The sequence below is a fragment of the Mastigoproctus giganteus genome, chromosome 2, assembly GCF_048544385.1.
Source record: "Mastigoproctus giganteus isolate SK-2022 chromosome 2, ASM4854438v1, whole genome shotgun sequence".
Taxonomy (NCBI): domain Eukaryota; kingdom Metazoa; phylum Arthropoda; class Arachnida; order Uropygi; family Thelyphonidae; genus Mastigoproctus; species Mastigoproctus giganteus.
Genome location: NC_143576.1, coordinates 230,782,854 through 230,810,817, shown reverse-complemented (window position 1 = coordinate 230,810,817; position 27,964 = coordinate 230,782,854). Strand labels below are relative to the sequence as shown.

Here is a 27,964-nt window from a genome sequence, read left to right as displayed (position 1 = left end):
CAATGATTAGGTATTGATGCCTGTCATTGAAGTTAACGTGGTTGATTAACCTTCTCAAAGGGTTTCAGGATGCCACATTTGATGGGGTTGGGCCTGAAGTTCTTTGGTCTCTTGGGATACTTATATTAAGTATAGGGCGCACAGAATATGACTTCGAAATTTCTGGGGGATCATTGGTATTAAGGATTTCACGGAAAATATGGCAAAGATATCAATTATATAAATACAACATGGTTGCAGAACGAAGAGCCTATATCCATTTGGAACTACTATGTACTTTAGAAATAGCTTCTTTATAATAAATTGGTCTCTGGAGATGGTGAACCCTGGGAATCTTAGCTTTCACGCGCCCTACAGCAGGAAAGATGGGCTGAATGAGCAGCGCATTCTGCTACTGGAAGACCAATCTTCTGTATTCCATTCGATTGATCTCTAATACAATTACCCAAATAAAAGAAAAATTATCATCTTGTGAGATTGATAATCTATTATTTTAATATAGGTAGTGACAATTTTTAAATATCCCTACGATATCATCATCATCATGCGTTCCTTCAGGCTTTACGACTAGTTGATAGCACTGATGACTCTTTTCCACATCTCTCTGTTGAGTGGCAGCTTCTTCAAGTCCTGGTATGATCTTGTTGTGCGCAACAAGACGATGTGTTCAATGTTTTTCTCCCCCTGATACGAACAATAATTGATACACTGTATTTCTCTATGCATTCTTGAATTTCTTTAGGCAAATTAACGACAGTCCTCCGACAATGAGAATGACACTAAGTGAATAGAAAAGGCCATTGTAGCTCTGTAAGGTATCCCGGAAGTAACCTGAAAAAAAATTTAAAAGAATTGAACGATAGAAAATGTTTGCACAAGTAACATTAAAATCTACACTGAATTTTCTAATACACAAAAGGACTCTTATTATTCCTTATAACTGTTAGTACCTTTAAATGTGGTCTTTGGTGAACATCCATCATAAATGTAAATCATTCTGTATGGCTTATAATTTGTAATGTGGTATGTGTCGGTTAAAATACTGGGCAGTTCGTCATCCGAATCCGGATAATTTAACACACGAAGGTGTTTGTGTTATCAAGATATTCAAATAGCTACCCAGACCGTTACTTTGATTTACAAGTTGTGATAATTTAAGTGTTTAAGCTCCATAGTGAAGGAGGAAGAGGACGGCTTAAAAACTAGCTAGGCTCGAGGGAGGGATGTGGAATTTAAGGACAGGAGAAAAGAGTAGTACGCTTTCTCTCTCAGAAGAGGGAGCCAGAGAATGAAGAAGAATGATTAATAGCAGGTCAACTGACCCACGATCGAGAAGAAAGGCACCGTCGCAAGCAAAACAGTATAATGATCTTCCATGGATGATGATGATCTCACCACGTATAGCAGGGGCTGCAAAATTTTCTATTTTGGAATCAGGGTATCCTACGGTTATCCAGATTTGAATAATGCTATGGGAAAGCATGTCTACCAAGGAGTTTAGCGTCAAAGCATTCAGGACCGATGCTTGTTGGAGTTCTCTATAAATCTTGAAGACAATGAGCCCGCTATTTGAGTTCTTTGTTTCCTTTTACTGTGGCAGTAAGTGCGGGTTCATAATATATTGATGCAAAGATTGAAGATTGAACATTTATGATAGCTGAAGCAAGATTTCTGAGTTCTGACTTAAATAATCCTTTAAAAAAATAAATAAAATAAAAACTCCAGCGCTCAGTATCAGTCAACCACTATTAACACGGACCGCTAGAAAATTAAACAAAAAATATCAAAAACACTAATATCTATTAAAACAGTCAGCTATTTTCTTTTTTCAAAGACTAATCTACAATATTCTTGAAAGCTTAAATAATATTCCTTGGATTGAACATATAAATATTCAAAACCTGTATCAAAATTGGAAAATTTATCCCTTAATATATATCTCTATTCTTCGTATAGCGAACACTCATATAAAGGATGCTCCCAAATCTCTACCATTTTACATTCACAATATGGTTGGGACTCTAAACCAAACTAATATTACTTTTATCTTAGAGAACCATGACCAGTTAATATAAAAGAGGTCTCAATATTAAGATAAAACCACTTAGTCAACTTGATTTCATAATTAAAATTAACTAGTGGAATGAACAAACGAGTCACAGCACCAGTTTCAATAGTATTCCACCTTTGCTGCCAAATATCAATTAATTTCATAAGAATATTTCTTTATTCTTTCTTAATGTCTATATTGAGATTTCTTTCTTAATATCTATATTGAGATAACCTGAGAAAGCCTACAACAAATTACCAAATCATTTATAGCATCCTCCGCAGAACAATTTTTCTTGAAACTGTACTGGTAAGGAAGAGTTACATTAGCAGTGTTAAACAAAAACTCCAATCTTAATAACAATAATCTTTCAAATATCTGGCCCAAGTTAGCCAACAGAGAAATAGGCCTGTAAACTCTTGGATCAGTTAATTCCATCCCTGGTTTATGAATTAATTTTAATAGGGCAATCTTCCAGAAACCTGGAAAGACTCCCTCCACATAACACTTATTATACATTTTTAGAATGATTTCAGGGAAAAGTTCAACAGCTTTAACTATATTGCTGTTTTCCACCATATCTAAAACCGGTGTTTTGCTACAATTTAACTTAGAAGTTATCAATTTCAACTCAACAATATCAAATAAAGTTATACTGCAGGCTCAGCGTGGATTTGTCAAGGGGCGAACTTTTCTGACTAACCTGATTGATACAATGATGCAATAATAAAGGAACTAGACGAAAAAAATAAATTTTAGTATCATGTATTTGGATTTCAGTGCTTTTCATATCTTGCGCATAAAAGACTGCTGTATAAATATGAACAGTGTGGCATTAAGGGCAAATTACTGCTTTGGATAAATAGATGGTTGAGTGGGAAAAGATAGAGAGTGGTTATTAATGGACAAATATTATTAGGGAAATTCCCCAGGATTCTGTGCAGCGCCCATTGTCATTTTCTATATTTATTAATGGTATTGTAAAAGGTATATCGGGATTAATATTTAAATTTTCAAATGTATAAAGATAGGCAGATCGGCTGAGAAATGGTAGCTGAAGTTTAACATTAACAAATGTCAGGTATTTATATTAGGTGCAGTAATTCAAGATTAATGTACCAATGTGGTACTCAGGGTAGTGGAAAATAAAAAGACCTGGGGGTAATTGTGCAGCCAGATATAAATATCTCTGACAGCACAGACTGCCAGGAAGATCATGGGATATGTTCTCATATATACAGGCATTTTGGTACCAGGAATGGGGGGGGGGCATTGTCCCATTTTATAAGGCTACACAAACGATGGGACATAAATTCAAATTGTGGAAGGATGGTTGCAGGATAGATGTGCGGGAGTTTGCCATTAGCCAACCAATGGTTTATTATTGACAAGCACTTCCATGTGTTTGGGAAATAGTTTCAATAAATAGCTTCAAAGAAGAACAAGAAAAACTATTGGTAGGGATGCACAGGTATGAAGTGTGAAGTTTTTTTTTTTTTTAGCCTGATGTTTTGTGAGCTTTCTCTCTTGCATCTTTTGTCTCACAGTGTACAAGGACACCGAGGACGCCTATACGAGCCAAGCTAATATCCGCTGCATAGTCCATGTGAATATTGCTGTTGCGGTTCCTATCTTTCTGGGGGTTGGTTGACTGTGCTCTGTCGCTGCTGTTTTACCAAATGAGAGACACATAGCTCACCACGTGCGTCGACCACACATGGTCGACGCACGTGGTGAGCTATGTGTGTCTGACGTGTTTCACGTTTGACCCTTGTCTGGTTTTTCGATCGCAGTAAACCAAGTCACGATAGACGTGTGACCCCATACGAGAACGCTTAACCATTTTGGATGATATCGAGATACTGGCATCTGATCGTCTTGCCCCCACAATCATTTTACGTTCGGGGCTAGATATATCTCGATGCAGACCCATTTTTCCTCGCAGACAAAAACTGATCGCCACGTGTGTGAACTGCAATCTTATATCAACATTTCCCGAATTTGTCCCTACCAGCATCACAATCTGTTCGTTCTTACACAAGGAATTGTTGTTAAAGCAAAACTAACTCAGTGTATATTGGGTACAAGGAAGGACAAAGAGATTGGTGAGGAGAACAAAGGCTGTGCTTTCACCAAAAGAGGGTTCAGTTCTGCATATTTTGGCATCTGGAGATATGACACTTGAGAAGTGATCTGACTGGGGTTTTAAGGCTGTGAATGGATTAAGTAAGCTCAATGCTGATGGCATTCTTCCTGTTGCTGAGACGACACACATGAGGGGTGGGGGCACAAATTCAAATTGAGGAAGGATGGTTGCAGAACAGATGAGCAAACATTTGCCTTTAGCCAGTGGGTGGTCGATTGTGGGAACAATTGACAATAATTTTAAGCAATAACTAGATAAATTCTTAGAGGGGTAGACAGGTGATATGGGGAAGTTTTTTGGATTTTTTTTTTTGCCAATGCTTTGTTATGTATTATCTTGCTTGATTTGTTATATATTTTGCTTAATATTAATCACAAAAAATACGATGCAAAATTAAAGAAGAGCAAGTGTTGAAAACTTACCAATAATAACTGGTATAAGAATACTAAAACACCCAATAATAAATCTTGACAAACCAGTTGATAATGCGAAGATTTCCCGTCCCAGATGCTCTTCAAATAAAACTAGGTAGAATGGTTGAAGACATGAACATAATCCTATAACAGCGGAGATTATCATCAATACAATATAACCTCGAGCTGAAGGAATGCAAGCCATGTTCACACCCATCGCTAACATGAGAATTATAACGAGAATTTGCTTTGTTATAAATCCCTTATTGGTCACCCATCCACCAACGATCTGGAAGATTATACTTGTCACAGCACTACAAATTACAATATAAACACTGTAATTTTCACTGACTCCCTTGTCAAAGGCAAAATCTATTATAACGGTGTGAAAAGCAATTACAGAAATTGTATATACAAGTAATCCAAAGGTGATGACAAGAAATATCGGAGTCAACAACAAAGACGCCATTATTTTTATTGTGGGTAAAGTACCTTTAAGGAATTTAAGACAGTAATTTTCGTCATTGTTAATTGCTTCGAGTTGCGACGTTCTTTCTGGGGAACTCGGCTGTGTTTCTTCAGAGAAAACGTTCATATTTTGAGTAATTTCTGGCGTTCCATATGATTTAGAATCATGACACTGGGCATCTGAAGAAGTTTCTGCTCGATGACCATTATCATAATGATTTTTTGGAGACTTAACAGAAGGCTCTCCCATTACGATTCCAGATATAATAATGTTCATCAGAAGAGCACCTAGAATTATAAACGACCCACGCAATCCATAAAATTCAATCAATCTTTCCGTAATAGCTGGTAAAATTAGACCTCCGAACCCATTTGCCGAGAATACGATCCCAAATACCACAGATTTCGTAGTTTCGAAGTGTTGGCTGATTGTGACAGAAACTGTCGGATACAGCAAACCCATTCCAAGACCTGTGAAAATAAAAATGAAAACAGTATATATGAGGTAAAAATAATACAATACAATTTATTTTTATCGAGATAATTTGTTTACAATAAATGAACTTGTTAAGAGAAGTAAATTTCTTGACAAGAAGTTGTAATTCTTCATTTACAACAGTTTTTGCAATGAAATTTCATTATCTTTTCTGTTATCTAACAGAAAAGATAATGAAACTACAACATATAGTATATTCCGCACTGCAAATAGAGAAAGTAATTTATCTGCATAGCAATTCTAATCTACTGTGTCATTGAGTATTAAGAATTTTCTTATTAAGAATTTTAATTTGGAGCTAGAATAACTTGAGTCTGAAATCTACTCTAGCCAACAAGTTGTTTATTATATTCAGTGTGTGCCTATCTCCAAATCTATTTAGTACCCTAGGGTGAGGCAAAACATTCATGTTTGTGTAATTTAATAGAAGGATGACTATCCATGGTTTGATGAGGAGGTTTAATAACCAAAAATTTTGTTTTTTCAAAGCTGAGTGCTAATTTATTATCATGCAACCAAGTTTGTAAATGTATTACATCCTGCTATAAATATTTGGTCATTTTTGTCAGGTTCTTTCCAATTGTATATAAGATTATATCATCTGCATAAATTTTTAAAAGGAGTTCTTTATTACTTCGAATATGTCATTTATAAAAGACGATGAACATGATTGTCTCTGCATGAATTCCCTGAGGTACTCCTCTCTTTACGTTATATGATTTTCCCTTGTATTTTCTACTTCAACTGTTATTTTTCTTTTGGTTAAATAACTTGCTAAGAGTTGATTGATTCTTCCCCTTATACCTTATTTCTGTAATTTCTCTTGCAATATTGGGATATCAATTAAGTCATATGCTTTGGTGAAATCTATAACTAAAATCATTATGAAGTTATTGTTGTTTAAATGTAAGTTAAAAGAGTCTACTAAACTCTCTAATAATGTTTGTGTACTCTTGCTCTTCTGATATGAGAATAGAGAGTTGTTTAACAGCCCATATTGATGCAAGTATTTGCTTATATGGGAAAAAATATAATTTTGTATTATCTTATTTATAACTGACTGTATTGTTATTGGTCTATAATTGCAAAAGTCATCTGGTGATCCCTTTTTATATATTGGAATTACCTTAAATGAAAGTAGATTTGTAGGATAGCTTCCCGACTCTACAATCCGTGCTATACGCTCCGCCAAGAGAACAGAGAACTGTTCTTTATTTCTCTTTATTTAGGTTACTGTAATAGTACGATTTCTTGTTCTTTAACTGTTCTATAATCTTAAGAATCTCAGTATATTGTGGAGTTAAGATTACACAAGAGTTCACTATCTGAGGAAGACTATCTTGTTGATTAAAGGAATTTTGGCAATAATGAATATAATATCTATTGAGATCTAATACAGCTCTGGCAAACCTATTTGCAGCCTCATATTGTTTTTTTGTACCAGAAATCTGTTCTAATAGTGTTTTAATTTGATTCCCCTTGATAATTTCTTCCTTGTACTTAACAGGTTATTTATAATGTTACATTTGTCCTTCTGAGTTATCTAATTCTATTGGGCAACTGTTTATAGAATCTAATGATGACCTATAAAAAGCACAAATCATGAATGTGTTTTCTGGATCTTCTCCTAATAATTTGACACAGCAGTTTTCACATGAGTTAAGTGGTAAACCTGTACTGCCTTAAAGCATATTCTATGGTATATTATTATTCCTCCACCCCTTCTCAAATCTCTCAACATATAGACCTTGTCATAACCTTATATGTTATAATTAGAAATTTCGTAACTTTTTATGTTAACCTCTGTTAAAACTATACATGAAATAAATTATTTCATTGCATTTATATATTGCAAAGGTTAAACCAATTTTTTCTTAATGACCTGATATAATAATAATAATAATAATAATAATAATAATAATAATAATAATAATACGAAGAAGAAGAATATGGAAAATCAACTGGAACAGATTTATTTGTTATTGTTTGGTGTTCATTTAATTTTGGGACGAGTAAATAAGAGCATTAGTGTATTTCCTCTCTGTCTCTCTGTCTCTAAATTATGCCTATTCTATGTGTGTGTGCGTGTTTCCTAGATGAAAAGCTAAAGTTAATAGAGTGTCGCGGAGAAAGAAAAAGACCTAGAGGTAATTATGCAGTCACAAGTGAAATTCTCTGAAAAGCAAAGACGTGCTACCAGCACGATTCCTGGGGTTTTGTCAATGATATACAGAAACTTTGCTAGCAGCGATAAGGAGGTCATTATTCCTGTGTGTAAGGCCATGGTTAAGTGAACCTTGAGTATTATAAAGAGGTCTGGAGGCCTCAATTAGGAAGGATGTTGAACAGCTGGAACGGGTGAAGAGAAGGGCAAGCATACTGGTGAAGGGAACAAAAGAGTTGTTGTAGTAGGGTTTTAGGAGCATCAGCAACTATGGTCATATTGCTCCATGTATGCTATCTCTAAATTGATCATGTTCTGTGGTGGATTTTCTGTTTTTCTGGACGAAAAACTCAAGTTTCCATAATAATAATATGGAAAATCAGCTGGAACCATGCTAGATTCGCCTAAGACAGACCAATTCGTTGTGAAAAAGGCCCATAAAAATTCCTCTCGTCATCCACGGGACTCGAACTCAGTTCTTTTCAGCCTAGTGTGGAGAGGAAGGCGATTCTGCCGTGTGCTGACCACGAGAGCAGACCCTATTAAAAGTAATAAACAAGAATAAGCAGAAACACGCTTTGCAAAATGTTTATTCACATTATCTGTACGTTTTGCTTATTATAATATATATTTCTAAAGAAACTTGCTTGTTATAATCTGCTAACCTACCTTCCATTGTTAACTCCTCTCTCATTACAAAATAAAGAGTATTTATGAACGCATTATTTTTTATTGTTTTAATGTTTTTACAATTACATGTTTACACAATGTATTCTATTCAAAAGTTACGTGATTACATGTTTACAGAAGACAGCTAAGTTTTTTACATAAGAATCTATTCAGCAGCTAACCCAATGATTCATTTCCTGAATCATTGTGTTGGCTGACGAATCGGTTCTGAAAGTAAGATCCACATAAGTGTGGTGCGTTATTGTTTTTTTTAACCTTTTGTTTTTCTGACATTATTCGTTTGCTAATTATGAATCAGTTATATGGACCTCGGGAGCACCTGAAAAGATTTAGATGGGCCCGATGACAATGGCTGAACAAAGTGACAAACGAAACACAAGGTCGAGACCGATGTTGCACATTAACCTCGACTTTAAACCCCAGAAACATATGTTACAATAAATAAAACTAAGTAGCATAGAAAATCATTTACACATTGACTCATTGGACCAAATGACATATGCCAAAGAATGACATGTTCAGAGAAGGAAACAGGAGAAACAAAAAAGAAACTGAAATTGAATTTAAAGGAATGAATGCTATAGAGAGAATGTTCCCTGCAAATACATGGGACCCCTTTTCTTCATAACATTGGAAAGACCTTCTGTTTGAAGGATTTTCCAAGGTCTGAAAGATAACTGAAAATAATTTTCAATTCTATGTTAATATTAGAATTAATATTCGTTGTGACAAATGATGCAAGAAAACAGAATTGCACAGCATCAGCCAAAAAAATAACTTTTCTCTTCACCTATCCATCTCCTCCAACAGGTAGTCTAATTCTTCCTTCAATTTATTGAAACGATTCATTTCTGATGCAAGCTTGTTCCAGTAGTAAACCACTTGCTAGCTAAAGACAAACATCCGCATGAATTCTGCAACCGTTCTTCCTCAATCTGAATTTGTGCCACCTTATGTGCATAGTCTGAGCAAAGGAAAGAACCCCATCAGCATTTATCTTGCTCAATCCATTTAAAGCCTTAAAATCCTCAATCAAATATCCCCGCAGGTGCCTAGTCTCCAGATGCTGCAAATTGCAGAACTGAGAAGTGCTTCTTGGTAAGACCACTCTTTTATTGCTTCACAAATCTCGTTACTCTTCTCTGCTCATTCCAGCTGCTTGACATCCTTCCTAAAACGTGGCCACCAGACCTATACGCAGTACTCAAGAAGTGGCCTGACCTTTGCCTAATATAATAGACTAATCATCTTCTTATCCCTGCTGCCAAAATTCCTATATGTCATAGTCACAACACCATGAGTTGTCCTGGCAGCCTATTTGCATTGTTCAGATTTCTTCATATGGGACTGCCCAAATTACCCCTAAGAATTTTTCATTTTCCTCTACTCTGAGTGTAGTAACACACAATTGGAATGTTACTTTGGATTTCTCAAAGTTAAACCATCAACTGTCATGTCAGTTCTCAGCCCACCTAATTTTTCTCGATCTTCTTGCAACAGCAAACTGTAATTACTATCATTACCCATCCATCCTGCCAAACTTCGTAGTATTGGCAAACTTAAATATTAAGCCTGATATACCTTCATCACTCATAAATAGAGAAAACAAAAATGGGCTCAGCACCGAATCCCGGGGAATCCACTGATAACATTAGTCCACAATAACAGGAGTCATTGATAACACTCTCTGTCTTCTACTCTTCAACCATCCATTTATCCCTATCTGTAATTTTCCCTTAATGCTACATTGCTCAAATCCGTACAGCAGTCTTTTATATGCAACAGTATCAAAAGCTTTCCTCAAAATCCAAGTATATGATTTCAAAATTATTTTTTGTATCCAGTTCCTCTGTGACCAAATCTGATTATGCAATAAAATTAATCAGACAACATTGCCTTATGGGGTACCATCTGTTTTTTTTCAATTGAGTATTATGTAGTTTTCTCTCCGACGGCTCGCTGCCTTTTGATGGTAGATGGCTCTAAGCCTTCTAACTTCTCCACTAATGCTGGAGTTCTCCACGGTTCAGATCTTTCTCCAACTCTGTTCCGCTTGTATATTAATGACCTTTTTCCTTGACTGGAAATCTTATCCATAGCCTTGCTGATGATAGCACATTGCATTTCGCCCTCTAGTTTAAGAAACCTTTCCCTGCACAAACAACTTCTACGTCTCCAATATCCAACAACAATTCCTTATTCCTCTCTCCTAGTATTTCTCCAATAGAACTTTAGAAGAACTTCAATCCTTCTAAAGTCCTCTGTCATTTCTATCATATAAGACCCAGTCATGTCTTAATACTCGAAATATTTTCAATGTTTCTGTGCTCATCTTCGAGGACACTCGAATTTCTAGATAAGGTCACATATCTCTGTTAGGGACTACTCAGCATTCCAAATGAATTTTGGCATAAGCTCTTCAAAATATTGCTTCCATTGCATTAAAAAAATGTTTCTGTTATTTTGTATTTCGCCGTTACGTTTCGTCTAAACAGCTGCTCACTCTATCTCACATCGGTCCTACATTGCAATACTGTTCCCACTTTTTTTTTCATTTGATTTGTTTAAGTTTAAATATATACCTGCTCAAGGACAATAAAAATAAAATGCCAGACAATAAAAACGTAGAGAAATTCAAGTCTAATATAAACAAGTATCTTCTGTCTTCTCAATATTCAACTGATGCATGGTACTGAGCACTATACGTTATCAGCCTTCCATGTTTGGGATTTTCGAAAATAAAATAAAAACCTTATATGGTAGGCTTTCATTCAGCGAATTAAATGATCATCTCTGCATTTACGAAGTATTTTCCATTGCGAACGCCATTTGTCGATACTTCGCTACCGTGATATTACCGAAGGTCCACTTGGAAAATGTTCATCACCTCCTATTCCCTGTTTTTAAATTTTTATACTTTGATCTTCCTGTTTACCGTAATTAAATTAAATCTAATTACCGTAATAATTAAACTATTAATTGTCTATCTCTAATATTCCAGTCCGCTAACTTTAATTCAGCTTTTGATGTAAAACGTGGGTAATGGATGTGGAACAGTATTACATACCCAAGCTAAAGTTGAAGATGAACTCAACAGTTACTTCGCATCGATATTTAAAGAAGGGAAAACCCTTTATGTCAAAGGGAAATTCTGGGAGTGAATCGAAAAAAATGTAATTAATGATGTTGGAATTTCACACGTTTATTTAACGAAAAAACCTTTCGAGCTTATAGGACAGTAAGGCTCCTGGGGATGATGGCATATATCCTATAATCTTAAGGGTGGTGGCAAGTGAGTGCATTGAACCATTGAGGCTAATTATGCGAGCATCACTGGACTCGGGAATGATTCCGTTGGATTGAAAAAGTGCCAATGTGTCTCCAATACATAAAGGCAGTTCTAAGAGTGAAGTGGGAAATTACCGGCCGGTTAGTCTAACTTCAGCAGTAGGTAAAATCATGGAGACTATGATCAAGGGTGGAATTCAGGATCATTTAGATAGAAATGGAATTCTGAAAGATACTCAGCATGCTTTTGTAAAGGGAAAATCATGTTTAACTAGCCTGGATAGCTATTTGGACAGGGTCACTCAAGAGCTGGACTTGGGGAATAATTTTTACATTGTTTATTTGGATTTCAGTAAAGCATTTGACTGAGTCCCACATGAGCGGTTACTTTATTAGCTGGACCAGGTTGGAATCACAGGAAAAATCCTTAGATGGATAGCTGTATGGCTTCAGGCAGGAGGCAGAGGGTTGTGATAAATGGTTATTCCTCAGATTGGGTTAATGTGAGAAGTGGGATCCCCCAAGGATCAGTATTAGAACCACTGTTGTTTTTGATTTTCAAAAATGACATCGATGAAGGGATAGAGGGCGTGATGTCTAAATTTGCAGATAATGTAAAAATTGGTAGAGTAGTTAATGATCGCCTGCATGTAGAGCTTCTTCAGAGCGGCCTAGACAGACTTCATGGAAGATCAGAAAAATGGGAGCTATGCTTTAATCCAGCAAAGTGTAAGATATTGCACCTGGGGAACATCAACCCCAAAATAACTTATACACTTGGCGGAATTGAACTAAAGTCGTAGTGGAGGAAAGCGACTTGGCTGTTACGATACGATTAGACTAACATTATAGACAGGTTGCAAGGAAGGCCCATGGTGTCCTATCGAACATATGGCCGCCATAACTGAGTGGTCAATTGCTCGGATGCATGAGTACATGTGCCTTGAGTGACCGAGTTCAAGCCCATGACTACTAAATAAGATGCTGTTTCTTGTATTCTGTCTATCTTGTGACCTTTTTGACCGTTTTTGACCGTTTTGTCGTCCCGGAGTATAAACAGAATATATATTTATTTGCTAGTAAAGGTAAGGACGTCATAATCCCATTGTATAAGGCTATTGTTAGACCACACTTGGAATACTGTGTTCAGGTATGGAGACCGCACCTAAAGTAAGACATTGTGCTTCTTGATGGGGTACAAAGATGGTTACTCGCCTGGTGAAATCGGCTAAAGGGCGCCCATATTAGGAAAGACTTCGAATATGTGGGTTGCAGAGCTTGTAAACTAGGCACCTTAGAGGAGACTTGATTGAGGTGTTTAAGCCACTAAGTGGCAATAGTAAAACTAATGAGGACGAACTTTTCACGGTTATAAATGATTCTAGAACTAGGGATCATAATTTCAAGTTATGGGGGAGTTTTTTAGACTGGATTGCAGGAAGTGTTTTTTTGTTTTTTAATTTTTTCTTCTTATTATTATTATCATTTTATTTAATTATGTTTTTTTTTTTTTTGACTGGTGCAGCCTAAGCCATAGGCTTCCTTGCACCATGTGGCAATTGCTAATCTAATACCAATACTAAACCTCTGGCTATTGTCCATGAAGGTTCGTATTATTGAAACCCAATAAAGAATTAAACTTACCAAGGACGAATCCGTATAATATCGACAACCACAGTATGCTTTTCGCCAGTGCACACGCTGTTAGTCCAACCACTGCAGTAAAACTGCCAGCCAATGCTACCTTTCGAGTACCGAAGTTGTGCGTCAACATTCCTCCAAGCAGCGCTGTAAGAATAAAGAAAATTCACGGTATTCACAACAAATGGAAATACTCAAACAAATGGAAATTCAAAACATGACTCGCCATTTATTTAATTATTATTTAAACTCAGTCTTATTAATATTATTGTTCTTATATATTATTTCCATCTGATTAGGACTCCACGCCGTGCTTGGTACTGGTACCAAGTGCACAGGATTGTTGTTGTTGTAGGGATTGAAGAGCATCAGCAATTCCGAGGTCGATTTTCTGTTTTCTTGACGGAAAACTGAGTTTCCGGGAGAAAAACCTATGCTAACCATGCCTGAAGCCAACTAACTCAGCTACGTTGTGAAAAAGGCCCATAAAAATTCCTCCCGTCATCGACCGGACTGGAATTGGTTTTTTTCTACCTGTTGTGTGGAAAAAACCCCTGGCTATTGGAGGACGGCGATCGTACTAACCATGCTACCCATGAAGGCGGTTGTTATTTCTAGCAATGTGACGGATAATTATGTTGAGATATTTTTTATTTATTTTTATTTATTTATTGTAAAATACGGTGCCAGCCATCTTTCCTGGCAACTCCGCCACTAATCAGAATACTGTACAGATATTTACAAACTTACATCACTAATTCCCTCTCCATTACAAGATATTGATGTTCTGCACTTCATGTTTCTTCAAAAGTATAAGACATTGAACAGCTGCAGCTCATATAAAACGAATTTGAAATCCCTGCTGAGGGAAGTAGTTGAGAAATTGCCGTTAATGCATGCAGTTGCAATGTAATGTCCAGTCTGAGAAAGAAAAATCCTTTTAATAAATGAAACATTACCCGAAAATTGAATTCCACACCATGGAAGTATTCTCCAAAGTAAATTGCAGTCAGGCCGGAAAACGTATTCTCATCAGCAAATTGTAGTAAGAAGGTGAACACAAATCTATCGCAAATGCATCAACTTCATAAGCGTTGAAATATGTTTAGTTACAGATTGATGTTTCCAATCGACTTGTCAGGTATACCGATTTAAAAGACCAATCACTGATGAAATGCACAACCTGAATTACCTATCCTCTTCCAGTACTCAGATTTGAAATACCACTTAAAGAAGCACCTGTCCTCGAATACTCCTCCGTGAAAGAGCACTCAGTGATGAAATGTGGACTAACCAGGGATATTTTTCTGGCCTATTTGTACTAGTCCTCTTAAATCATTAGTGATTATCTAGCAGCTGCCAAAGCTCGTGCCTGCAGTATCAGGTACCGCATCACACAGCTGTCGTCCACGGCACAAGGAACCGCCTTGCTGTAATCTAATGATCGAACATCATGTTGTAGAAACTGGTGACACCTTGGAATAATTACAATTTCAGTATGATTTAGTCGGAGGATTAACTCATGCAGCAAGGACTATTCAAGAAAATTTTATAGCTGTCACGGTATGGTTGAAATTGTTTTCAATATGATATTGCTTGGTTCACGTTTCAAGGAAGAAATAGTCATCTACTACTGAAGAGGACGTTGGTTTTCACCTCCATAAAGAATACAATAGAAGATGTCAGTTTAACACGAGTGTCACCTGTGGTTAAATCACCTCTTCCGGTTTGTTTGGCGCAGCCGACTGAAACATTCCATAGGTATCAGTTTGAGTCACGAGAAACTTGGATGTGCTGCATCCGTTTCACTCAAGAAAATTTAATATGCCATAGAGCTACTCAGCTAATTTTATCAGCATTGTTCTGCTCCATTTGCAGCAGAACTCGTCGTCTTTTGAAAACTTGTACAGCAAAAGTTTGGAAAGCACCAAAGTCTGCCGTTGTCTTCAGTAGAAGGGCCACACATCCAGAAGTCGGTGTTTGCACGCTGGGTGCTCCACAATCAATTCCTCTTAGATCCTGGTATTCGGGGTACTCAGTCTTCTCTTTCTCCACAAATACACGATAAACGAGCTGAAATACCTAAATCATTTGATTTTCCAAAGACGGACTCATGTTCTGTAAGCAGGAACGTTGAAAATAGATTTGGTTGAAACCAACATGGCATACCCTTCCCAAACTGTTTGATGCTTGGAAGAAACATTTTGATTATTAAACCCTTAGTGCAGTTCTTCCATCTGTTTTGCCACCGATCAATAAGAAGAGTCCACAATCATTTCTTCTCCTCGTTATAACCATCGTCACAGCGAATTTCAATTGAAATCCGCTCGTATGGCCGTCTACGCCGCAAATAGAAGCACATGATTTGAATACTAAGATCAGATCCAGCGGCAGCCGTCCTGTTATCACCTGCAAGGCCTCATTTGACACAATCCTACAAGCCATACTAAGTTGTAACAACATTGTCCATTGAATTGAAAATATTCTCCTAACATTTGCCTTTTGAATTTCACAATCTAGCCAGACATGTGCACCATAGCTCGCAATTGGCAAGAAGATACAGTCATAAAATAGATTCAATGCCTTGCCTTTTATCCCCCAGACCTTCCTAGTTACACGACCAATCATACCAACAAATTTACGAATCTTCTCAGCGATGTAGTTGATGTGTAAGACAAAACGTAACTATATATCAATCTTAACTCCTAGATATTTGATCTTTTTCACACACTGCAGACTCACTCCATCTATCCGGCATTGTGGATTTCTCGTAATTGACAGGTATCCTTTTAACAACACATTTTTGCTCTTTTCTCTTAAAATCACAAGTCTCTGCAATTTACACCAGGTACTCAGCTACGAAAAAATGAAATGTGATCGTTACTCTAATTGGAGCCTCAAGTCACCGTCCACCAGCAAAATTAAATCATCAGCATGGAAAATCGCGTATGATAACCGTTATCATACGCGATTGATATTTAAAGGTATGATTTTAGGTATGATTTTAAATATCATACGCATATGATATTTAAAATCATACCTACACTTTCTTCCCATGTTCGAGTACCATCACTTGCCTGAATTGAACGTGTGATATCTCCCTCTGGGTGTTTAATTTTTGCTAGTAAATAATTTGTAAATTAAGCTCCAAGAGTCACTGTTCCCACATATTCTTACAAGTTCCATCCACCCATTAAATTTTTCTTTTGCAATCAGACGTCTGTATCTTATTCTCAGTCGTTTATACTCATTCCTGAAATGCATTTCGTCTTCTTCACAGCGACGTTTACTTCTTTGGTATATCTTCCAATTTATAGCTTTATTGGATTCTTTGCGTAGCGTTGTTAACTGTGGAGTCCACCACTTAACAGGCATACGTTTAGTTTGGCAACCCCTCATTGCAACTTTAAAGGCATTGTACACTGGTGGGCAAAACGTATGGACCAATCAGGTTTTCACCTGTAGCTTCTCATAGGGGTGGCCTGGATATGGGAAAAGTACACCAAAGGAACCTCGTGAGGTACAAAAATGATGAAGGAAACAAAACCGACACAACAACGCTACAGATGGACTTTATTCAAAAATGGCAACATAACACTGGCTGCCATGATACAGATTCATCACTGCCAAAGATGGAACAAAGGGAAGAGGTGATCCACAGTAGGAGATATGGCAACCCCTAATGTCGATGCAGGCTTTCCACCGCCTGTCCATATTTAGACGATATTGGTGATTGGTTCTTGGGTTAACATCGTCCATTCCGCTATCAGCGTCATCTTCAGCTGGCGAACATTTCCTAGTGGGTGTGGATGTGCTGCTAGGCGTCTCCCCAGAGCGTCCCATATGTGTTCGAAGGGATTTAGATCGGTCGGTGAAACGGGCAGGCCAATTCAAACGAACAATATCCTCACTTTCCAAAAGCAAGCTACATTGCCATGTGGTGTGACGCTATCATCCATTAACACGAACTCGGGACCAATGGCACCTAGGAACAGATGCACACGGGGCAGGATTACCTCAGTACAGTAGCGTGCACCAGTTACAGTACCGCCTTTCAGTATCTGGAGTTGTGTACGTCCATTCAAGATAAGGCCTCCCCAGTCGAGAACACCTCGACTGCCATATCGATCCCTTTCAGTGATGTTTGCGGGGTGATACCGTGTGCAGACCTTTTGCCAGATTAGCTGACGTCCAGAATCGCTGCTGAGACTGAATCTACTCTCATCAGTAAAGAATACCTTACCCCAATGCGCTGCTGTCCAGTCTTTGTGTTCGAGGTACCACTGTAAACAGTGTTTCCGATGAGCAGGTGTTAAAGGGACACAGCCTACTGACCGTCAGGCAAACAGTCCACCTTTGTGGAGTCGCCTGGTCACAGTAAACCGTGAAATCCTGCGTCTTGTGCTCCTGTGCAGTTGATTTGCAATGGATCCAGCTGTCTGATGTCGGACCCTCCTGGCCTGTAGGAGTATATAGCTGTCATCATTGGAGGTTGTTTTTCATGGACGAACACCACTGGTCCTTCGAACAGCTGCACCTATCGTTCTGAAGACCGACACGCACGTGAGACGATGCTATGGGCAATACCGAACTCTGCAGCCACACTGCTCGCACGTCGACGTTCCTCGAGCTTCCCAATCATTCGACTCCGGGTAAAGTCATCCAGATGTTGTCTACTGGCAATTTCGTTGTCTGTAGCACTGTATGAAACCAATGGAACGTCTGTAACAATCGTGCTCACCATTAGGTAATTTTCACATAACTGCTGAACTGCTGCTTTGACCTGTTTATTGAGCCCTCTCATTACGATTCAAATTTTTGCATGTGCACCAGCTTTCTACTGAAGGGCCATAGTTTTGAAAATCGCTACAGGCTGTTTTATTTGATTTTGTGGTTGTAACCTTTAGAAATAGTGTTGGTCCATAAGTTTTGCACACCTGTGTATAACCATCCTTGCATAGCTGAACCGCTGAAGAGTCACCCAAATCGATTAACGCATGGATAGACACTGCGGCCTTTTGTTTGTGTAATTCTTCATTAAAACAGATTCCAGATAGCAGAATGTACAGAGAATCGTTGCAATTGAACTTGCATATATCCATTTTTACGAGTGCCATTTTCTGTTATCTCAAATATGATAACTCTTTGATCACTGAAGACCCAGTCACGCTCAACGATACAGCTCGTTATGTGTTTGGACCCTCTTATTGTTGAAAGTGTGATATCAATATTCGATTCTCCATAACTGTCCAAAATGTGTTATTCTCCAATCTCTGATTATGGATTACGAGATTATTTCTGATTGTTTCCTTCAATAAACGTCCTTTGTTATCAGTAGACTTGTATATCACGAAGTATTTTTGGAGTTGGAGTCCAAGCACAAAATTATTGTTTGTCCTTTTAGATATTCAAACAGGCATCCCATGAAATCTAAGTGTAATTGAATTTCTGCACCATGCTGGAAGTATATCGAAGCTAAGTAAAATTTTACGTTCTCACTTTCAACACAGACACATACAACATGAGAATTACAAAACAAATGCAGTCTTTTCACCTCTATGATTGAAGATAAGAATCGCGGCCGACAGATTATTCTCGTTGCACGACACAATTTTTGTAGACAGAGAGAACCTCATTACTTTTCCATCACTTTCCTAAGGTTCTTGAATGCACGCCAGATCAACCTGTTAAAGATTGCATGCTATTCTCAGCTCAGCCGCTCCAGCTTGTTACCGTTTGCATTCAGCTGGATTATTTTTATATTACTTTTACCATTAATCTGTTCGTTACGATTGCCGAGTGTATCGTTTCCATATTTACAATAATTCTGACTTGAACTTCTTTGGCTACCGTTTTGTTCCATTCTGAATATCAGATACGTCAGTTCGTTCTTTCAATTATTAATTTCCGTTCTCTTTCAAATTCTGGACATCTCCTGTCCCTAACAGAATGATCTGCTTTATTTCCTAGATTTAAACAGTTCACATACATAACTTGCTTATGAATATCCGGAGAAGAGCGATATGTATGTCCACTCTTTTCACAGTGCCTGCAAGCAGGCTCTTGCCGCCTGCAAGATTTTGTAGTGTGGCCAAATGGCTGGCAGTTGTAGCCTCTGGTGACCAAACGAAATGAATTTAGCCGTTAGGACATCATTCCTATATAGACTCTTCCCTGATTTATCAAATATTTATATATGCGACTGTACACTTCAACTATCCAGTTTCTACTAATTCTTGTTTTGTTTATACTGTACTTCCAAAATATATCATTAAAAACTCCTCTTTGTTTATTTCTTCATCGACATCATAGATAATTATTTTTGGACTCGGTTTTTAGGCTTCGAAAAAGAAACACCCAAACTTCGAATCAGTTCATTTTTCTTTATCTGATCGATATCCTTTACAGTCTCTAACTCCAGTATAATACGTCTTCCCAGTATTTCTTGTACCCTTACAGTTTTCAGTATTCCTGACATTGCCCTGCCAACAGCCAGTTGAAAATCCTTACTGATTTTTAGCCTCGAATCTTCTTTTGCTTTAATCACAAGCGCGTGATTAAAACAAAAGAATATATAAATATATATTCTTTTATATAAATATCTAAAAGAATATATGCTTCCCTTCTTCTTGCACCACATCGCTGTACAGACTTTTACCTACCTGAAAATTCTCACTCCCCATTGATTTATGAAATGCTATTTTTTGACAAGTCTACTGTCTTTGCTACAAGACACCCTCTCCTTCACAAATTTCATTTTGGACACCCAGCCCTATGAATGCATTGTCTAATATACCCCGTCTCAACAGAATTTCTGCTATCACAGTTCTGTTTACGCCACTGTCTTTACTTAAGAGCAATTCTTTCAGATTACTTTAAAGCAAACTAGTGAATTTCTTGACTGGACATAAGCATACTTGACCAGTTTACACTGGCGAAGTTTCTTTCTTTTCTTTACACTCCAATCTCTGTCTAGTCTCTTAAGACTCATTTTTTCAAGCTCAAAGTCTGGGCTGAAATTTTTGTTTTGATCCTCAATTTGAGGAGACGTCTGGATCGGGGGTACAAGACTCTTCACACCGCTTACTTCCTCTAAATTAATACTGTAGATTAAATGTCGTTCATCATCCATTAAAAAAAGCTTTAAAGCGATATTTTGTTTCACTCTTTCAAGTGACCCAGCCTCATGTGCATGATACATCCTTTTTCTAGTCATGCTTCTTGTGTTCCTCTTTATCCCATGTAACTTATTCTCACTCATATCAGGAGTTCCCACCAAACTGTCCTGCTCCACGTTCACTAGTTTATTTCCCTTCTCAGTAGTCAATCCCTGAGAATCTACGCTATCATAGTTGGTTTTATCTTGAGAAGTCGATGGACTGTCGTCCAGGACAGCCCCAGAGACTACTTCCGCCCAATCTTTATCTATTACTTGCATTTCGATGTCAGTACTGAACTCCGATTTCTTCCCTGATTGAAGGCCACCTTTTTCCACTGAACCGTTATCACCGCAACTTCCTTCCGTTTAAACTCCGATTTTATCTTTGCTTTTTCCTTTTTCAATCTCTTTTCCTAACCCCCTCTGTCTTCCTCTCGCCGGTATCAGGAGTTCCCACTGAAGTGTCCTGTCCCACATACACCAAATGTTTCCCTTTTTTTTAAGTAAATTCCTGGAAATCAGCATATTCTCTATCTTGAGTAGACAATGGGCTGTCCTACAAAGCAACCCCAGAGACTATCTTCACCCGATCTTTATACACTTGCATTTCATTATCAGCATTTGGTTCCGATTTTTTTCCTAATTGACCACTTATGTTTTCCACTGGACATGTATCCTTGAAGTCTTCCTTCCATTTGTACTCCAATTTTCTCTTTGCTTTTTCCTTTTTTAATCCATTTCTCTTGATACTTTCCTCACTTCTATCTGCATGCTTGCTATTTACCTGGTGTTCTCCATCTTTTTGGCAAGCAGTAACTATGGTCAATTGCCCTAACACTGTCTCCATTTTACCGTGATTTGTGTCAACTCCACTATAGATTAATATATCTAGATTTAATGCAAGTGATGCCAAATTACCGACATCCGGAGTTCGCCATGAAGATTCCAGCTGGCATTAAATAACTTTCCTCCTTATCTCAACTCTGCATTACCAGGAAGCAGCTAAAATGACAGGAGAAATTAGACAATTTGTAATATTTCCTTATTTCACATGCAGTGATCATAATCATTATTCCGGGTCACGTATTAATTACTTAATTTGTTTATTTCTCCTAGTTCACAAGTGTTGCACGTTTAATCAGGTGGCGCTAGTATCTTCTTCCCGAAGCTATTCAAATTGGTAAATTGGTAGGTAATTGTTGTTCTTAACTTCAAATCAGGTAATGTATTAACCCATTTAGTTTTATGCATCATCCGCATGTACCTCGCTACGTCATGGAATAAGTTTCCAGTTGTAAGAAGCTCCTTAATTCAAATAATTACCGAATTATTCAACGGCGTTTCCCTATGCTATAGCATAGGAAGCCATTTAAGTCAAATTGCTTTAGATTATTCTTACCGGCTAGTAACAATTTTCACTCTTATTCATTGTATGACTGGTGTTCAAAGAAAGTGCATCACCTAGGAATTTCACATTTCTAACCCTTTTTTCGGGATGGTACGTTACATTAATGACTAGCATCACAAATAGAAATATAAACAAAATGTATTTATCAATAGTTAAGGCAAAGCTAAGCAATATTTGACAGGTGCTCTCAAAATATTCCAAAATGAGAATTTGCAACCTTTATACATCTGTTTTGGTAAACACTATAATTATGGCTGAAATGTTATCAGAAGCCCTCGATTTGGGATGTGTTAGGGTAACTAAGAATAGGAATAGGTGTATGTATAGCAATGCTAGAATTATAGTAAATAAATTTGATGAATTTGAAGTGTTGGTCAAAACATCAAAGCCGGATGTTGTTGGGATATCAGAGACGTGGTGTCACACAGATATTAGGAATGCAGAATTGGAATTTGGGGAGTATAATGTGTACAGAAAGGGAGGAGGTGTTATGATGTTAATTAAGAAAAATAAAATCAAATGAAGTGAATCCAGTTGATATACTGGATTCACTTCATCTGTCGTTGTGGAAGTTGATAGGTTAAATAAATTTAAGGAGGAACTGGACAGGCAATTGGAGGGTATGGTGTGATTTTTTTTTTTTTTTTTTTGGCTGATGCTGCATAAGCTCCTACGCTTGCTTTCTTGCATCAGGTGCCACTACTACTACTATACATGAACAGTGCACTGTTGAGTCAGTTTGGTGTGACAAAAGCACTGCGACAGCAAAAATAAGAGTAGGAGTGTGTTATGTGTTCTAGACCTAATGACTCGAATGAGTACAATGAACAATTGTACAGAGAAATAGAATGGTCTAGTAAATCAGAATGTCTTATAATGAAGGATTTTAACTTCCCAGATATTGACTGGAACTTCTGGTTGGTCTCTCGCACACTAGTAAGACTTTTGTGGATTTATTGGATGATTGTTTTCTGCAGCAGCATGGTCGAGAGGCAACCAGAGAAAGTAATACTCTTGATCTGGTTATAAGCAGTGGTCATTCGTGTATTAAGAATTTGCAGATAAAGGAAACACTGGGTGGCAGTGATCACAGTGTACTGATGTGGGATTTACTTAAATATATAATTACCGTCAGGGATAAAGGAAAGGGTTTTTGCTTCTGTAAATGTGACTACAGGGGTCTCAGACAGTTTTTAAATTCTGTTCAGTGGGACCAACTGATGATGTTATCAACAGTAAATGCTACGTGGGAAGCATTCAAGGAATTAATCGTGGGTGCTACTAAACGTTTCATAACTATTAAGAAATATTGTTCAAGTCTTAGGCCTAAATCGTTGTCAAATGAACTAATGAGACTCGTGACAGAGAAGAAAAGTGCATGGAATGCATATAAATTATCAGGCGACACAGAAGCCTATGGCAGATATAAGCTAGTCTGTAATCAAGTCACAAAGAGGTTAGGCAGGCGAAGGCAGATTACGAGAAATTTTTGGCAAAGGATGCTAAGAAAAACAACAAGGATTTCTTTACTTATATAAACTTTGAAAGGAAGAGGATGAATCTGATTGGTCCACTTGAAATCGGTGGTTCGACTGTTGATGATCCAGCTCAGAAAGCAAACACTCTGAATGAGTATTTTGCATCTACATTCACACATGAGGAGTTATTAAGGTTTGAAAATACCAGAAGGTTATCAGATTGTAGCAGGGTGCTTAATTATTTTGTAATAACAGAGCAAAGTGGAGGAGAAGTTGTTGAAGTTAAACATAAGAAAGGCACCTGGGGTGGATGGGATATATCCAGTTATATTAAAGGAGGCGTCAAAGGAAGTAAGCAAATCCTTAGCCATAATTATGAGAGCATCCCTGGACTCAGGGGAGGTCCCCACGGACTCGAGATGTGCAAATGTGTCCCCAATTCACAAAGGGGGATCGAAGGGTGACATGAGTAATTATAGACCAGTTAGTTTAACTTCTGTTCCGGATAAATAATGGAGTCACTGGTTAAAGATGCATTCCAGGATCATCTAGACAAGACTGCAGCTATAATTCAGATACAGCAGGGGGTTTGTTAAGGGAAAGTCTCGTCTGACTAATTTAATTGGATATTATGATGTGGTTACAAAGGTACTGGACGCAAAAAAAAAATATATGATATCATATACTTGGATTTCAGGAAAGCTTTTGACACTGTTGCACATGGAAGACTACTGTACAAATTGGAGCAGAATGGTATTAAGGGTAAGTTGCTACAATGGATAAAAGGATGGTTGAGTGGGAGAAGACAGAGGGTGGTAATCAATGGGTGCTGCTCTTCTTGGACTAATGTTATTAGTGGGGTCCCACAGGGTTCGGTGTTAGGTCCACTCTTGTTTTGTATATTTATCAATGATATTGATGAAAGTATATCAGGCTTAGTGTCGAAATTTGCAGATGATACAAAGGTTGGCAGGGTTGTTAACGACATTAATGGCAGTGTGCTATTGCAACAGGATCTAGAAAATTTGGGCGGGTGGGCTGAGAAGTGGCAACTGAAGTATAACATTGACAAATGCAAAGTACTGAGTATGGGTAGAAGTAACCCCAGAGAAACGTATCAACTGTGTGTTACTACACTTAAGGTGGTAGAAAATTAAAAAAAAAAAACTAAGAGTAATTGTGCAGTCAGATATGAAGTTTTCTGAGCAATGCCGACAGTCTGCCAGGGCGGGTCATGGGGTTTTGTCAATGATATACAGGAAGTTTGCTACCAGGGATAAGGAGGTGATTGTCCCTCTGTATAAGGCAATGGTCAGGGCCTGCCTTGAGTACTGTGTACAGGTCTGGAGGCCTCATTTTAGGAAGGATGTAGATTTGCTTGAGCGTGTACAGAGAAGGCCAACAAGATTGGTGATGGGAACGAAGGGATCCTCTTACCAAGAGAAGCTTAAGTTCTGCAAATTGCAGTGGCTGGAGACTAGGCACCTGCGAGGTGATCTGATTGAGATGTATAAGGCCTTGAATGGGTTGAGCACGCTGAATTCTGATGGGATTCTTCCACTTGTTCAGATAACGAACCTAAGGGGGTATAAATTAAAATTGAGGAAAGACTTGTAAAGTAGATGTGCGGAAATTAGCCTTTAGCCAGCGGGTGGTTAATTGCTTGAACAAACTTCCATCTGTCGTTGTGGAAGTTGATAGGTTAAATAAATTTAAGGAGGAACTGGACAAACATTTAGAGGGAATTGTTTTATGGTTTTTTTTTTTTTTTTTTTTTGGCTGATGCATCTTAAGCTCATACACTTGCTTTCTTGCATCAGATGCCACTACTACTACTACTATTTGCTTCAGTTTATCATTTTAAATGTAAAACAAAATGAAAAGTTCCCCAGATGCAAACTAACATTTAGTTGGACCACCTCTGGCCCTGATGATAGCAGCACACCGTAGAGGCATTCACAAGATCAATTTCTGAAGACAATCAACTAATAGTTCGTGGTTCCAAACACGAATTATGAAGTTCACGAAGGGCCTTTGGTTTCTTTCTGGCAACTGCAGATTCCACATGATGCCAACAGTGTTCTATTTCAGGGCCTGTTTCCTAGCCAACTAACAGTTGTAATGGACCGTTCTTCCAACCATCTTTCACTTGTAACAAATGTAAACACATTGCTGTGAAACCTCTAATGCAGAAATGAAACTAAAGTAACTACAGAAGTGCCTACTTACACTTGTCGCCCGATGACAAGGAGCAGAGTCGTCCTGAGAGATGCAGTTACTTGGCAGGCTGAAATAGTGTCTGATGATTGGCAGTAATTTGCCTTCCGGTATAGCCAGGTATCCATTAGCATTTACGGAACCTTTTATAAACTGCAGGTGATGCGAAATGTACCCCCATAACATTTGGCTAGTGAGAAATTTTACTGTAGACACCACACAGTCTGGATTGCATTATTCACCACGTCTACGTCGAATCGTTCGTCTCCCATCAGAGCCATGCAGGTTGAATTTCTTCTCATCCCAAAAAATAACTGACTTTCTCTACTCGGGGGTCCATTTGAGACGCTCCTTACACCAAATTAATCGGGACTTTTTTATTTTTTGTGTGAGGAGGGGCTTCTTCTTAGGACAACAGGCTACAAGTCCATTTTTGAAGAGACGTCTTCTGACTGCTAATGCAGTTGCTACCACTCTTGTATGTTCTTTCCATTTTCTTTTCAGCTCAGACGAAGAATATTTACGGTTTTTAAGGCATAAGCACTTCAAAACGCGGTCCTGTTATGACGTAAAGAATCGTTTGCGTTCAGTTCCTTTTTTCCTATCAGCAGAACCAGTATACTTGAATTTGGAAAGAAATCAACTGACTGTCCACTAATTACGAGACACTCCATAAGCAATATGACGAGAGAAACATCCTTTCTCACGTAAAGCAAAACCTTTTCTTCGTGGCGTCAACTGCACTTCACTCGCCATCCTGACACAAGCAAGGAATGACTGTAACTCTTGCAGAGCGTGCTCATATAGCTGAAAGTAACGGCTGATGCAATATTACGTCATCACCTATGCGTGTCAATCTTATCTGATGCAATGTGTAAAAATATTGCCATATAATTACGTTATTCGGAAGACAATTACAATTTTAAGGGGTTATGCACTTTCTTTGAACAACAGTGTAGTTACCCAATATAATACAAAAATTATCTCTTCAAGTAGAATTTTTATTCCTCTCTCCGATATAACTAGTCATCTTCTCTTTCTAAGCCTTTAAAAATAATTAATTTAACGTTTAAAACTGAACACAAAATTACCTATCTATCATAGTTGACTACAGTAACGCCCTTCAATTATGTTGAGATACCATTCTTTTGATTGGGCTAAACATCATTAATTATACTGAGTGAAAATAGATTTTTTCCTGTACTTATTTTACCACATTCAAAATAAGCTAAATCTCACTACCTAAATTTCCATTTGCTTTGCTTTAATAGACTCAGTTTTAAAGAATGCTGTCGACATCTGGAGCAGAGTTAATGCACCACAGTTAAGCATCTATATAATTTCCTACAAGAACATTGAAGTTACTTATCGGTTAACGTAATAAATATAAGGAAAACGAGGTTCATTCATCAGAAAGCGGTAACACGCATAATATTCTTATTCGTTTTTAATGATGCTAATGTCTTTTTTCACTGGCAAGTAGTGGTTGGTGATTTATTGTATTCTTTTGTCAGCTCTTGAACTATTCGTACCGGATAGGTTGCATCATCGATTCTCCATCTGGTTTAAAAATATATTTAAGTAATTTACTAAATTCATCATATCTAATTTGGATAATAGAGACTGTTGATATTGAAGCATTTTACAAGAAATCATTGAGGTTTTTTTTATTGTTGTTGGCGCATCGGCTTCTGTGGTCATATTGCACCTCCCAGGGTTTTTGCAGTACTTTGATCCAAGCCCAAGACGAGAATCGAACCCGCGAACTTTGGGTTGCCGGGCAGGTACTTTACCCACTCGGCTAGCCCGGTCGGAAATCATTGAGGAAAACTTATTTATTTTTAACTGAATATGATAATCAGTTAACAAATTCGGAATGATACTAATTCAGAGAATCAGGTTCTTCTAAAGTTTAAACTTATGTATCCCCATCATAAAAACAAATTAAATTTAATACTTAAAAAATACAGTTAATACAATCATTACCATACCATACTCTCTTAAATCGCAAATAACCCCTGTATTTGAATATTTAAAATGGAATCAAGGTAATTGTATCTTTATTTTGTTCCAAAATGGCACACATATAAACGCTTAGATTACAAGATTATATTTAAAAACATTCGTAATTATAACTTTCTTAAATAATTTCAGCGATCATTAATATTAGTTCTATAAACACAAAGTGCAGGAGAGCATTGAAAGATCATAATTCACTGTTGGGAAAAGAGAACTACTTACACGCTGTCTGGAACATCACCATATAAAGACTGAATGGCCAGACTGATTTTTCTCGGGATGCATCGAAAACTCTCATGGTGGCTACAAACAGAACTGCGCCTGTTC

The 27,964-nt window shown here is 37.6% G+C and overlaps 1 protein-coding gene across 1 annotated transcript; it reads right to left on the bottom strand.

Moving 5' to 3' along the window:
- Positions 1–718: 718 nt before the first annotated feature.
- LOC150090232 (monocarboxylate transporter 9-like) lies at positions 719–27,964 on the bottom strand. The gene is made up of 4 exons (XM_090390220.1): positions 27,860–27,964; positions 13,360–13,503; positions 4,619–5,548; positions 719–831 (listed from the first exon to the last, which is right to left on the bottom strand). Exons 1-4 carry the CDS (start codon positions 27,933–27,935, stop codon positions 719–721), a joined length of 1,263 nt encoding a protein of 420 aa, XP_090246346.1. The 5' UTR covers positions 27,936–27,964.